The sequence below is a fragment of the Lepidothrix coronata genome, unplaced genomic scaffold, assembly GCF_001604755.1.
Source record: "Lepidothrix coronata isolate B3197 unplaced genomic scaffold, Lepidothrix_coronata-1.0 Scaffold140, whole genome shotgun sequence".
Lineage (NCBI taxonomy): Eukaryota > Metazoa > Chordata > Aves > Passeriformes > Pipridae > Lepidothrix > Lepidothrix coronata.
Window position 1 is genome coordinate 1665363 of NW_016690320.1, and position 13537 is coordinate 1678899.

At 43.9% G+C, this 13537-nt stretch overlaps 1 protein-coding gene across 1 annotated transcript in view; it reads left to right on the plus strand.

Annotated features, from left to right (window-relative positions):
- Positions 1-2218: 2218 nt before the first annotated feature.
- The window catches only part of NEDD4 (neural precursor cell expressed, developmentally down-regulated 4, E3 ubiquitin protein ligase), a 54317-nt gene continuing 42998 nt past the window's right edge, over positions 2219-13537 (plus strand). Inside the window, exons 1-2 of the mRNA XM_017827544.1 lie at positions 2219-2275; positions 13286-13359. Coding sequence (XP_017683033.1) covers positions 2231-2275; positions 13286-13359 — 119 coding nt within the window. The 5' untranslated portion in view covers positions 2219-2230. The remainder of the gene's footprint in view (positions 2276-13285; positions 13360-13537) is intronic.

Genomic DNA, 13537 nt, shown 5'->3' on the forward strand with positions numbered 1-13537 from the left:
CTTTGATGCTTTCTGTCTGACATGGTTTGTACACTGTAGCAGAGTATGAGAGACAGCACTGCAAAACCAGGTATTCGTGCTTGACAGCCACAAACGCACACGCTTTTTCTAGCAAGCTCTGAGAACAATTTACTAATCATTGTTATGCTCAATCCCAGAAACAACTGGACCTAGAAATCATGGCTGCTGTAACTTTGGCAGATTTTCCTTGCTTGGCTGTCACTCGGGAACTGAAATTTGGACAAGCGTCTAAACTTGTGCTGGAAGAGTGCTATAGGCAAGGCTGAGTGAAAGGAGTCAAAATGTTGGGTTTTCAGAGGGTCAACCTAGAAACAGAATAGGGTTGTTTCTTTTGAAATAACCCCAAAGTTGATCTGGGTTTTTTCCCCAAACTTTCTCAGTTGATCTTATAACAGACATTGTTTTCCCATGTAAATCTACCTGTTCATATGAAGACACTTGCCCAGTGCCACTTTGTCTATTTGTCAGACACTCATCTGACTTTTCATAGGTAATACCCTACAATGGTTTTTAGACATGCACAAGCTGATGTTGCTGTTGAGATTGCCTTTCCTTGGAGCACCCAGTTCACCTGTGGGAGGAGAGCGGCAGTGTGTGTGGTAACGGGCACGGGCTTGTCTGAGCCCTGCTGAGGAGGTGCTACCTGGGTGTTTAGTGATCTGCCTGGGTCACAGTCCAAAGGGCTGAGGGGTCTTTGTTTGCTTTAGAAAGGGAAGAGTTTCTCATCAGATGATGACAGAGGTAGGTCACCCAGGTCATGAGGAGCCAGGTTGGATAAGTTGAAAGATGACAAAAGACTCTGGTTCCCTGCCAGTACAGGTACTGCTACATTTGTTCATTGTTAGTGACGTGATTTTCCACGTGTTCATCCTAAGATGAAGGTATGTTCTCTGCACTTGCAGACTGTGCAGCGCCTAGGGGAGTTTGGCTCAGGCTTGTAGAAAGGCTTATGGCTACAGAGCTAAGATTAAGCCACCCTACTTAATTTGTAGCTTTTTTAGCACAGCTCTTGGCTGTTATCCTCTGCCTGCTGGAAGGGCTGGTGGGCAGGAGGGACTCCTGAGGGATTGATTCACAGGCAACTGTTGGAGGCAGCGTGAATTCAAGACATTTACAAAACCATCATGGAAGCAAGTCCTTCCAAGGGAGTGTGGGTGACAGCAGGAAAGTACCACTGAATGGTGATTTGGGAATGACATCAAGTGCTCAGCAGAAATGTTGTCCTGCTCCCCGAAATGTTATCCTGCTCCTTTTCTAAGGTGCTGCCATACTGCTTGTGAGCTTGAATGGGGTGTGGGGGAGCGAAGAGATTTTTCTCTTCAGAAAAGTCTTGACATCTTTGTTGCTTTGATTTCAGACAAGGCTTTTACAGTTTCTTCTGTCCTCTGGCATTCTCCCTGCTTGGGTGTTAGGTCAGGTCCTCACACAGCTGGGACTTCCTCCTCCCAGCACCCTGGAAGGCAGCACTGCCTCGTCCTGACAGGCAAGGCCCTTTCTGTGCATTGACAAGGATTTTTTCCTCTCAGTTTCCCCAAATTTTAGCAATTCCAGGTTCCCTGGGTGCCAGGGGTTTAGGCAAGAGCTCCACGGCTTGGGCCTGGCTCTCAGAGATGCAAAAATAGCCTTAAGTCTTAAGCTGCGGCAGGGGAGGACATTAGGAAGAATTTCTTCACAGACAAGGGCGATTAGATATTGGAACGGGCTGTCCTGGAGGTGTTTAAGACTGGACGTGGCACTCGGTGCCATGGTCTGGTTGACATGGTGGTGTTCGGTCGCAGGTTGGACTCGATGGTCTCAGGGGTCTTTCCCAATCTAATTGACTCTGTAAATCTGTGAGAAAAGACCTCGACAATGTAAACCAGCGGGAGCAATGTCAGACCGCCTACGTTATTCCCCCAGGACCTGGCGGAGGGCAGGGCGGAGCTCAGCTCTGTTCCCGCGGCGCCCTGAGGGGCGGTAGGGCCGAGGGCGGGGCCGAGGGCGGGTCCCGCGCGCCCCCTCGGGCTGCCCGCGCCGCGCGTGTCTCCAGGCGGGGCGCGGGGCGGGAGCCAATCGGAAGGCGCCGCCGCCTGGTGGGTGGGCGGTGCCGCGGCCCCCTGCGCCAATCAGACCAGGCGGGGGCGGGAGCCCAAGCGGGGCGGGGCGGGGCCGGGCGCGAGGCGGGGCCGGGGGCGGGGCCCGGGTAAACACGGCGGCGGGCGGCGCGGCCATGGCGGCGTCTCCCGCGGAGGTGCTGGGGCTGCCGGCCGACGAGGTGAGCGAGGCCCCGGCCGCCCCCAGCGCTCCCCGTTCCCTTCTGCGCGGAGCGCGGACGGGCGACGGCTTCTCTGCGGGGCCGGGCCGGGCGGGTCTCCGCTCGGGGCGGGGGTTTCCTGCGGGCCCGCTGCGGCGCGGCGCGGGGCGGGGGAGCGGGTGAGGCGGTGAGGGGGGTCCCGGCGGGGCCGGAGCCCCGGGGCTGGTTCCCCTCCGCCCCGGAGGGGGGAGCGCGGTGAGCTGGCGGCTGCCGTGTCGCCTAGCACCGGCATTCCCGGCTCCTCCCGGTGGGAGCTGAGGAGCCTCCCCCGTGGACGGAGGGATCCGCGTGTGCTCCCAACTTCCGCGTGACGGGGCCAAGCGGGATTTCTTGTCCCCCCCGCGCCCTCCCCGGTAGCGAAGAATCGAGGCTTTGTTCGAGGTTTTGTGGCAGGTGGTGTCACGGGAGCGGTGCGTGCATTGGAGCGGTACAAAATGTAGCTGGGTGCCCGAGCGATGGGGCTCATCCCGGCGTTGCCGTGAGCGGCAGTGGGAAATCCTGGGTGCGGTTCAGAGTTTTTTGGCAACAAACCCGTGGGTGACTGGAAGTGACTCCTGCGGCGGCCTCTGTCCTGAGGTCGTAGGTCCTGAGCATGTGGATCTTTATTAGGTGGCTGAGACTGAGATACCTGTTACTGGGTGTACGTTGTAGACAGGTGATGTGGATTTCACATCGCAACTGTGGCTTGTGCATAGGGCAGGATGTTATGGAATAGTTAACTTAATCAAGAAGAAAGAAACTCACTTTTTTAATTGCAGGTGCAGGAAGACTAAAATCCGTATCTGCCTGAAAGGTGTTTGGTGACCTGTGTGAAATGTCAGTAATATTGTCTTTGAGCCAACAGAGTATTTTACCAAGGCTGTCTTTGATCAGCTCTTTTTTGTGTTCAGGCAGTGATTATCTCTGTGTCAATGCACACTTGTTGCCTTAACAGGAATTCAGTTTGTTAAAGCTCTGAAATGGTATTCCTGGTCTGTTAGCATGGCTTTTTTTCTCAAGTTTTGCTTCACTTCTGGAGAATTAACTAAAAAGCTCTTAAATTAATTTTTTCTTCATCCTAATACTTGAATTACATAGGATTTCTAGTAGAAAATAAGCACTGAATGTTTCAAGGGTTGCATAACACTTCCTATTGCAAGATCCTGTTTTCATTTGCTAGTAACTTTTTGAGACTGTGTAGTTGGACTAAAACATTCCATGCCTTAGGCTCTCTATTTTAACTTTATTAAGCTTTGTTCAGTTTAGCTGCTTCTTAGCCTTTCTTGCTATGGGGAAAATATTCTGAAATCTGCTTAAAATGGAACAATTCTGATATTCCCTCTATCCTTTTGAGCATAAATAAGTTCGTTTGGAACAGCTAGGGGAAGGGAGAGGAAGTTTGAGCATGTAATAAATCTATCAGATCCAACTTTTTATGTAATTCAAAAGCTTAACCAAACCTTTTCAAGTTACAAATGTGAAAAAATGCAGTTTGTTTATGATCAGAGACTTTAATATTCAGTGGTACTTACTGATGCACATGTGAAGAGCTTGCTTAGTTTTCTTCATAGTTTTCATGTGAGATTCTGCAGGCACGAATGGCAAAACAAATGATCTTAGGGTTATAGGAGAATTGCTCTGCCAGCTGCTTTTGCCTTAGGGTACTAGAATGGAAAATAAGAGTTCTCCCACCCTGGATGGTCTTTTTCTGTCTTCTGAGAGTTTAAATCTGGAAGATCGTGTTGGTTGTGATTGTGTGTTTGCACAGTCAGAAACCCAAGTCATACTGAGAGTATCAGCAAGGAGTTCTCCATCCCCCGCCTTGTTTTGCAGGCTTGTTATAGTTTATATCTGCACACTGCTGCTTCCCAGGGCTGCTCTGGGGCTGTTCTCCAAGATGGGTTTACTTGGGGTATGAATTAAAATTGTCTGGTTAAGCAAAAGCGATGTTATCTGCAGAACCGTTTTACTTGTTGCAGCTTTTGGGTATGATCATGTGCTAAATATAATAATTATAAATAAATGGTTAATAAAATAAGGCGGGTGAGGAGAAGTTGGTGTAATTGTTGAGACAGTTGAATGCAGTACTAGAGTGTGGATTCCCCCACCACCATGAGAGTTAGGCATTTATGACAGATCACTTGGTTAATGGTGTATTAATCACTTGGACTTAATAAAGGTTTGCTAATATGATGTTTCTGATACAAAGAAAAAGAAGCTGGATAAAAAGGAACCTGTAATTGAGGTTATTCTGTGGATTATTGTGTGTGCTGTATGTAGGTATCTGAGTTGCAGTGCCTGAATCAAGCAGATGCAGTTGTCCTTAATTTCTCTTGTTCAGTTTTTCTTCTGTAAAAGTATCCTTGTGTCACCCATAGGACTTTTTATGGCTTAGGTGAGTATTGAAATCATGAGCACTAGTAAGGTCAATGGGGAAAAAACTGATAGTTCTGTATTCAGAGCAGGGTCTTAGCTATAGAAAAATGAAAATTTCTAATAATATGAAAAACAAGTTACTTTTTATCCTCTTATAAACTTCTGTTAGAGTGGAAAGAAGTGCCATAAAGTGTTCTTCCCACCTCCAGGTCAGACTTCTCTCACAGTGCTCTTTGCTGGTGCTTTTAGATGTCCTTGCTGAGATGGAGTGTGTGTACCTACAGGGTTTCGTTGAAGGGCTTCCTCATACAAAACTTTCGGATTGTTAAGACTTGGATTTCTGTAGATTAAACACTTCAATCAAGCATTTCCTAATGAAGTATTCACTTCCACTTACTGTGTTTCTGTGACTGTTGACTGCAATACTAAGTGCAGAATTTTCCAACAGTAATTGTGGAATGATCTTTCAAAGACTGAAGGAAGAGTTGTTGATATCTCAGCTAATGCACAATTATTTCCCTGGTTACAGAAGGAATTATGTTTTTTGAGTGGTTTGCCATGTTAAAAATATAATTGCTAAAGAGTTGTTCAGTATTTATTTCTGTTTTCTATTAGAATACCTGTTTGCACTGTGGAATGGCATTCAGTAAAATGACACTGCTTTACACATGTATTTGATAATCGGTTTGATTAAAAAATTTCTGTATGTCAGAGTTCTTGCACTCCCATCCCGAATTAAGAACTTCTTATTTTGTTAGCTCTTTTAATGTTGCCTAAATAACATTCCAAATTAGATATCTTTTCAGACCTGTTGTGTCTATTATGTTTAATCGGTTTCAGGGATCAAACCAGAAATGGAAACTTCTCACAGGCGAAAGTACACTTCCCACTTGAATACATTTTCCACTTCAGCTTTCTCAGTCACTTGAGAGCTGTCCTGTGTAGAACAAGTGTTTTTGTTTGCAACAGGTCGCATAAGATTTCTCATAAACATATGGTATTTCATTCTGAAAAGCTTTAGGTATATTTTTATATTCCTTTAGGATCTACTACAGGAGTAGGTTGTTTATGGTTATTTAGCTTTTAGCTGGTTAATTGAATGTCTGAGATATATGGTTTGTCTTCTCTACTTCTGCACACCTTACCCCCCAGCCCTTCTCATGATGCTGTCTTGGAGGTGATGCTGACGATCAGAAATCTTTCAAACATTGCTTCAGAGACTTGCATGGGCTATTCTTCCTCTGGTTTGCTTCTGACAAAACCAGTAGTTTTGTTTGGCTTGTTTGTGCCTGACCTTGAGGCAGCCCAGTGCTTCTGTTCTGTTCTGTTCAAAGCCCACGGTGTGCCCAGCGTCTCTGCACGAGGTGTCTGTTCCCTGTGACTGTTCTTGTACAGGCACTCAAACTGAGAACCACAGACATGCACAACTCTGTGCTTCAGAAATGCTCTCCATTTTTTCTAGGCTGTGAAGGACTTTACCATTGCGAGCCACGTTCTGGAATCCAGTGTGTCTTGATTAGTGAAGACACTTGTAGAAATAGTGATGCTTGCTGGCTTGAAGTCTTGAGAGGTTTTCTGGGTTTGTTTTGGGTTTGGTTGGTGTGTGGTTGGGTTTTTTTTGAACAGCAATATAATTTGTGTAGATCTGGTGGTTTCCAGAAGCTGTTTTATGTACCTGGGTCTGCTTTGTGTTGTTTTTTTAAAGCCTGTCTTTCACACTGAACTAACACACTAAATGGGAGTGTTATGGATATTGGGTTGCACATGTTGAAAGATTGCTTGGTGGTTGGTTGGGGTTTATTTGTTGTGTTGCTTTTTGTTGTTTGTGTTTTTTTAATTCTGTTGACAAATGGGTAACTGCATTAGTGAACTTTTGTCTTCATGAATCTTTTCCTTAATTTGCAATCAAATGCAGGTGTTAAATACAACCTATAGTAACAGCCAGCATTTCTTGAAGGATGAGACTTTCTTATTTATGGACGAAAAACTGTAGAGGGAAGAGAGTGCTCCCTGGTTTGTGAAGCAGTGGTCAAGACAGCAAAGTCTCCTTCCTGTTTTCCATCTCCTGGTAAACTGAATTGATGATGCTGAAAAAGATTTATTATCATTTAGATGTACCCTAACATATATGTCTGCCTCACTTGCAAGGTCTGATTATTGCAGGAGTTACTTTTCTCCAGCTAAGGCTTCCCATTCTGTGGGAAATGCTTTCTTTCAAATGAGAACTATATGCAGACATGATATGAAGCTTAAGAAAACCTTAATATATGGTTCCTGATGCTGTCTGAATCTTAAAAGGTGATGCTGCTGTACTGTTTTATCGTTGTAATAAGCTTTGATGCTTTTTCCTTGACTTTAGTGGTACTTGATTCTTGACCTGTCTAACTGGAACAAAAGAATAACAGGATGTTATTGCCTAGAGGAATTGTTTACAACTGAGTGTTCTCTGTTAGAGTACTCAGTCATTTTTATATTGGCTTCCTCAAAAAAAAGCTCTCTAGTAGTCCAGGAGATACTGCCATTTTATGTTTTACATTGGATTAACCATCCTGGTCTTAGTGTTTCCTTACATCCTGTGTGAGTCGTTTCAAAAAATGAAATCGAAAAACTGAAGCCAAAACTAGAACCAAATATTAAAATAAGAAAGCCAATAAAATTAATTTTTCAATACTAATCAAATCTGTCCTCTGAATAACCCTTCCACTAAATAAAAGCTTTCTCTTTTATTACTAGCAATTACTTTAATTTATCTGACTTTTGTATGTGTCTTACACATGTTAAGCTGCTTTTTCTGTTCATCTGACCTAATCAGTTGCCTTCTGCTGACTGAGGTGTGTCAAGAATCATAGTTCAACCTCAGAAATGGATTGCAACTTGCTGGAAACTCCTGTCAAGATGTTTGGACTTGAAGTGTCTACAGTAACATCAGAGAGAGCCTTTCTAGCCACCAAGTTAGATCATAGTATGTTATGTGTTTTGTCTTACTGCTTAAAGTGAAGGAGAAGAGTTGGAAGTGCAGTATGTTCCTACTTGAATTATTGGATGTTGCAGATAGGAACTGCTGGCAAAGGTAAATGCCTCCTGCTGATGTAAAATTGTAGCATTGTGATGCACAACATGAAAAACGTCAGGCTTTTCTCACCCTCCCCTGACTCAGGTGTAGGCATCAGCTTAAACATGTTGTAATCTTGTTGTGAATCTTATCACATTTAGTTTGTGTAGGAAATATTTGGTCATTTGCATCAGTTCCAGGTTGCACATACAGGTGTCTGTACCTGCCTGTGCACCCTCACAGACCAGAGCCTGCCTTTGGGGGTGCAGAGGAGGATCACACTTGCTTGTCCAGTATCTTGTGCTATGGTCGTCGACATGTCACCATTTCTTAATTTGTGCCTTCTTTCTCACCCTTTTTTCCTGCTTATGCCTTTCCTTCTGTCTTCTGCTCTGTCTTGGACGTCTATCCTAAAGCAGGAGTTTTTCTCCCAGTTGTCATTAGTGTTATTTTCCTGCCGTGTGAGTTTGGAAGGAATGGGGGTGAGAATGGACAGTGTTAATCGTTGTCCTTCCAATAGTAATTATTGACTGCAAACTGCTGTAGCCCAGGCAAGATCTAAGTTGTGAGCAAGTTTTAAACTCCTTATAAGCTTGAAATTTCTTTCCAAGTGCTGTTTTCTTGCCCAAAATGAACTTCTAACCTTAATATATATTCATTGAATATAGGTAGATTCATAGTGACTTTTGTGGAAATGAAACACTATCCACTTCTGGAAGTGCCACTTTATTAGTTTGACGCTTGCTTTGCTGTTCTGAGAACACGTTTTAAACTATTTTAATAGGCATACGTAAAAAGGATTTCTGTTTTATGATCAGTTCACAGAATCACAAGCTGGCAAGCATTGCCTTTACAGCTTTAAGTTATTGATTGTCTACATACTGGCTCAGAAACCTATTTCATCAGCTTGTGACATGGTATCTGTTAGTAAATAAATTAGTAGAGATTATGAAAATGGCATGTTTTAGCAGTCCCAGCTATTTTGACCAGTTCATCTTGAATGTGTACTCTTAGAATATACTAATATGATTAACAATAGAATAACGATAAAACCTGGAAGTTGATAATAAGATAACTATCTTGCTGACTCAGCTCTGTAGAGGATGTTTTGTCTGACTTAATTAGACCAAGAGGTTTTGGATAGTTCAGTCTCTGTAACACGTCACAGCCTTATTCCCCCACCCCTTAGCTTTAAAACATTACATAACCCCTACAAACAATTGAAGCTCGAATTTATTGGGAGCAGACTAACTGATATAAACATTGTGTGCAGCCGCTCCCTGGCAGATTCAGCAGTTTTAAGAAATATTTCTTTTTTGCACACAGTTTTTACCTGGTTTATATCGGGTTACTTGTATTCTCGGAGGGAGCAGCTTAACAGCTCAGTTGTAATATTATTGTGTTCTTTTGTTTGTTTGTTTTTGCTTCCAGTCTCCGGAGTGGCTGGCAGTCAGAAGTTGTCAAAAGAAGCTGAATGTCTTTGTTCCATCTATAAAAACAATCCCAGAACAATTCTGTGCCCAGAGTTGCTGCCTTTGACGGGCTGTGTGTGCCCGTCTGTGTCACAGGGCAGCTGGGCACTGGGGCACTAAACCTGGGAGACTCCCCGTGTATGCAGAGCAGCAGGGAAATGCTCCATCTCCTTGCCTGTACAGATGGAATTAATTCAAACTGACCCCTTCAACTTAATGTCAGGACTGCAAAAGCGTGGGTAGACATTTATATCCAGGAAGAGACTCTTGGGGAGATAGACTGGGCTGAGAGAGCAGTTTCTTAGAAAAGCTGCAGTGCTGCTGGACATAGATAGTGTGTTCTTGGTTACTGGCTAGGTGCCTGTCCCCTCCTATGTCACCAGAACCACTGGGAGCACAGCAGTGGTGTAAAGGAGTAGCAAGGGGAGCTGGAGGATGTCTACAGTCAATATGGAAGAGTAGAAGAGGTACAGTTTGCAGCCTGTGTATTTTTTTGACCACAGAACCACTCGTGTTGCAGCTGCCTGTGGATCTACAGGAGTTACTGACCCAGAATTTATTGTATGTGTGGCTACGAAGGAGGCAAATAAGGATCTCCTGAGCAGGGTGAATGAAGAGGAAAAGGTTCAAAATTGCCTTTGAAACAATAAATTTTTCATTTTGAATCTATTCCCTATGGGTGCCAGAATCAAGTATCTGATGCTTTATCTCCATGTGGAGTTTGCATCAGCTCCTTTGTGTCTGCATGTAACGAGCTTCAAACAGTCCTGGAGCTCTTTGGCTGTTCGTTTCTTTCTGGGATCGGTGTGTTTGGGGCAGCTTTGTTGAGCTGTGGCAGCAGTTGCTCAGCAATCCTGCCTGTCATCAGTGAGTGGGGAGGAGAGGTCAGCTGGTCACAGCACAGCCCGGTATCCTGTCGGCAGGACTCTGCCTCTTCAGGATGTGCGAGGTCACAGCACTGTGGGTCCTTCCACTGTCAGGCACTTCTGCGTTTGGATCGAACTGTCTGAATTTATCCTGATGTGCCTTGGACACTGCTGTGACCAGAGAATGGGGAACCTCATCTCTTGGGATTATGTGTTGCCCTTTCACTTAGCGTGGGGTTTTTTTCTGAAGTTTCTGGTCTCCATAGCTTAGAAAAGGAAGAAGCGGATCCCTCAGTATCACCTGTCATTTTGAAAAATACAAAAAGGTGTGAGGTGGCTTTTGACAGTGAGAGCAGTTAGTCAAAAAAGTGAAAGTGAAAACAGGAGAGCTGTAGGAAAGATTGTTGTGAACAATTCAGGAATTTTTTTAAACTGTTTTTGTTAATCTAGAAGGGTATTTCTACGAGGCAGCTCATATGTGGATGTTGGCTTGCTTAGTTGTTCTGCTGGGCTAACTAAAATCCTGTAGCTGTCCTAGTTTGGCACTGACCCCAAATAAATAACAGCCTTGCTTTCAGTAAGGCATGTTTAAATCAACCTTCAGCATGCCAGCGCTGGGTTTTTGGCTTCCGGTTTCCTGAGGCAATGTACAGAGCAATTTGTCTTTTTATAAAATAGCTTTCATATCTCTAACGTGATACAAGTAAATAAACCATGTGATTAAGCCAACTTTCAAATCTCAGGAGTGTGGATGCTATTTTTGGGATCTCCCCTGTGTGGACTACATTGATGCCTTATTAAACCTGACTCTGGGATGCCTGTGCCCAAAAGCATCTAATTGTCTTTGTTTTTCTCGTGCTTGAGTAACGGAGCAAATCTCGTGGTCTGAACAGCTAAATGCAGGTACGAGAAGAGCTATTTGTCTTTTAGGGCTGTGTGTCCTACATCAGCATCTGCTCTTGGTCTTCTTCTGAGAAGGAAAAGGTGGGGTTGTTTGTCCAGCTGGTTTCTGTCAGTTGGGCCCTGTGGGCTGGGACTGAGGACCTTCCTCGTGTTGGGAGAGGGTGGTGGTGCACTCAGTGAAGTGCAGAGGTGCTCAGGGAGAGCAGAAACACACATGTGGGCTCTTCACTTGAACCCGCTCAGAAACTCACTCATGTTGGTGTCATTGAAGCCAAGTAATTGATAGAAGATGATTTGGGCATTGTTTTATATGCAAGACAAGGATGGATATCTTAGAATATTTGTGATATATTAACAAATGGCTCTTTTTAATTTGATGCCAACATAGATTTTTACTTATTTTTTCCTAAATCTGGTCAGTTCTATTACTGTCATAAAACACACTGATAATGTTATGCACCTTAAAAACCTGATCATGACTAAGAATTTTGAAAGCTTAGGCCACGTATTAGTGGTCAGTGCTGGGTGAGGTTGGTTGTTAGGTCTTTCTTTTCTGAAATGTTAGATTTTCTAGTAGGAGACGTTCTTCGAGGTGAAGAGAGAAGATAGACTTGTGATTTGGCTGGAATTGTCTTGGACAATTGACTGTTTTGTCCATCTCAGTTCCCAGGCAATCACCTCCAACTAAAGAGGGTGGGAGCAACTTGCTTACTTTTTTATTATTTTATTTTAATTTAGTGGTCTGTTTTCAGTTTTATGTTGTTACCCAGTAGTTTTTGCCTCAGGATTAGCATGCAGTTCCCTCCATTAGTTTAAGAACCACTCCACTTGGGATTGGTTAGGGAATCCAGCCTTGTGGTTGAATAGGAGACCAGAGATAAAGTATCCTTAGTGCTTCCTAGGAGTCTCCTTTAGAAAGGACTTTCAGTAGTGTGTGGAATTCAGGAAGGCCCCAGGGGCAACATCTGCTGCTTCAGCCATTGCTCTTGGTATCTGTTTAACTCCTTAACCACCCAGACTGGATCAGCTTTCCTCACAAGTGCCTCTGGCTCTCCATGGCCTACAAACAGCCCTTCATCTGGGAAGCTTTTTGCTTTTCAGAGAAACAGTGCTCATTTGTCTTCTTCCTTTGACATGGTCACAGCTGTTGGGATTCCCTCCTCCTCCCCCCGAATTCAGTATCTTATCAGATGAGCCATGGAGGACTGTACAGCTGTATTAATTAACAGGAGGAGTGCAATCACTTATCTCACTCCTGTGAGGCTAATTTCTATGATGTGTAATTGAAATACTCTTTGGTGCCTTAAAAATCTCATACCCTACTGACAGGTCATATTAGAAATCCTGATATTTTGAGTGTGACCTCTCTGTGGTGTTAAAGAAAAATAGATGCAAGAATTCTTTATTCATGCCTTTTTTCTGCCGGAGATCTTTATTTCTTTATCAATCTATTCTGATAAATTCAACACCCTTTTCATTCTGCCCAGGAAATAAATATTGTCAGGATCTATTTCCCACTCTCTGATGGATGCCAGATACCATTAGTTGCAAACTCGTGTGGTCCCTGTGCATTTGTGTGAGTGTTCAGTGCCACTGGCGTGACTGGCTGGTGGGGCGTAAATGGCAGCCTGTTCCTTGCAGTCCCATAGGTCATGCACCAAAAGCTGTTACACTGTTCAGAGTGTGTTCTCACAAAGGTCTTTGCTTGCTCTGTAGAAAGGACAGGTAGGAATTGCCAGCTGAGAAACATGGGAGCTACTCATGGAAATTGTTCCCAAGTGATCGCGTTCCTGTTGGCACCTGGAGCAGTGGAAGTTGCTGGGCTCTCTGGCTTTGGCAACAGCAACTTGTCCTTCCTTACCAATGCCCTGGGTGTGCCCTGCAGTGTGTGAATGCTGCATCCAGTGCAGGGCTCCCTGGGGAAAGGAATGGCTGCCACTGCTGGAACAATTGGGAGTTTGGGAAAGAAGGCTGGCAGGAACAGCTGTTTGCTAGGTCAGCTGTCCTGTGGGATTTTAACTCAAAACAAAAACCCACTCCTATAGAGTGCCAAGAAGCTAAATTATTTAAAAAACCCAAAGCCCTACTGTATTGACATTTTTTTGAATTCCGTGTCTACTATCAGGTGTGAATATGATGGTGATCAGACTAAATTTGCTACTGATAAAGCTGTTTCTATCAGACAAAGTAACTGCATTACTTAGTCTATAGTTTTCAATGCAAATTCAAAATTATGCCAATAATTGCTTTTAGCTTTATAAATTAAAAATAGATCTGAAAAATAAATCTGAATGCAACTTGAATATGTTACTTTGTGTTTAAGGAGAACACACGAATCGTCAGAGTGAAGGTTATAGCTGGCATTGGCCTGGCCAAGAAGGATCTCTTAGGAGCCAGGTAAGAATGTCTTGTTAATGTATTAAGGGACAGCTGCTTCTTTATTTTCTTTCTACTGCTTTTTAGTTCTTAGTAAATCCTGCTGTGCCTCTTAAAAAAAAAATCACAACTGTTTTAACTGATAACTTTATAAAATTATTGGAGATTATATAAACATGAAGATACCAGTTTTCTTGTC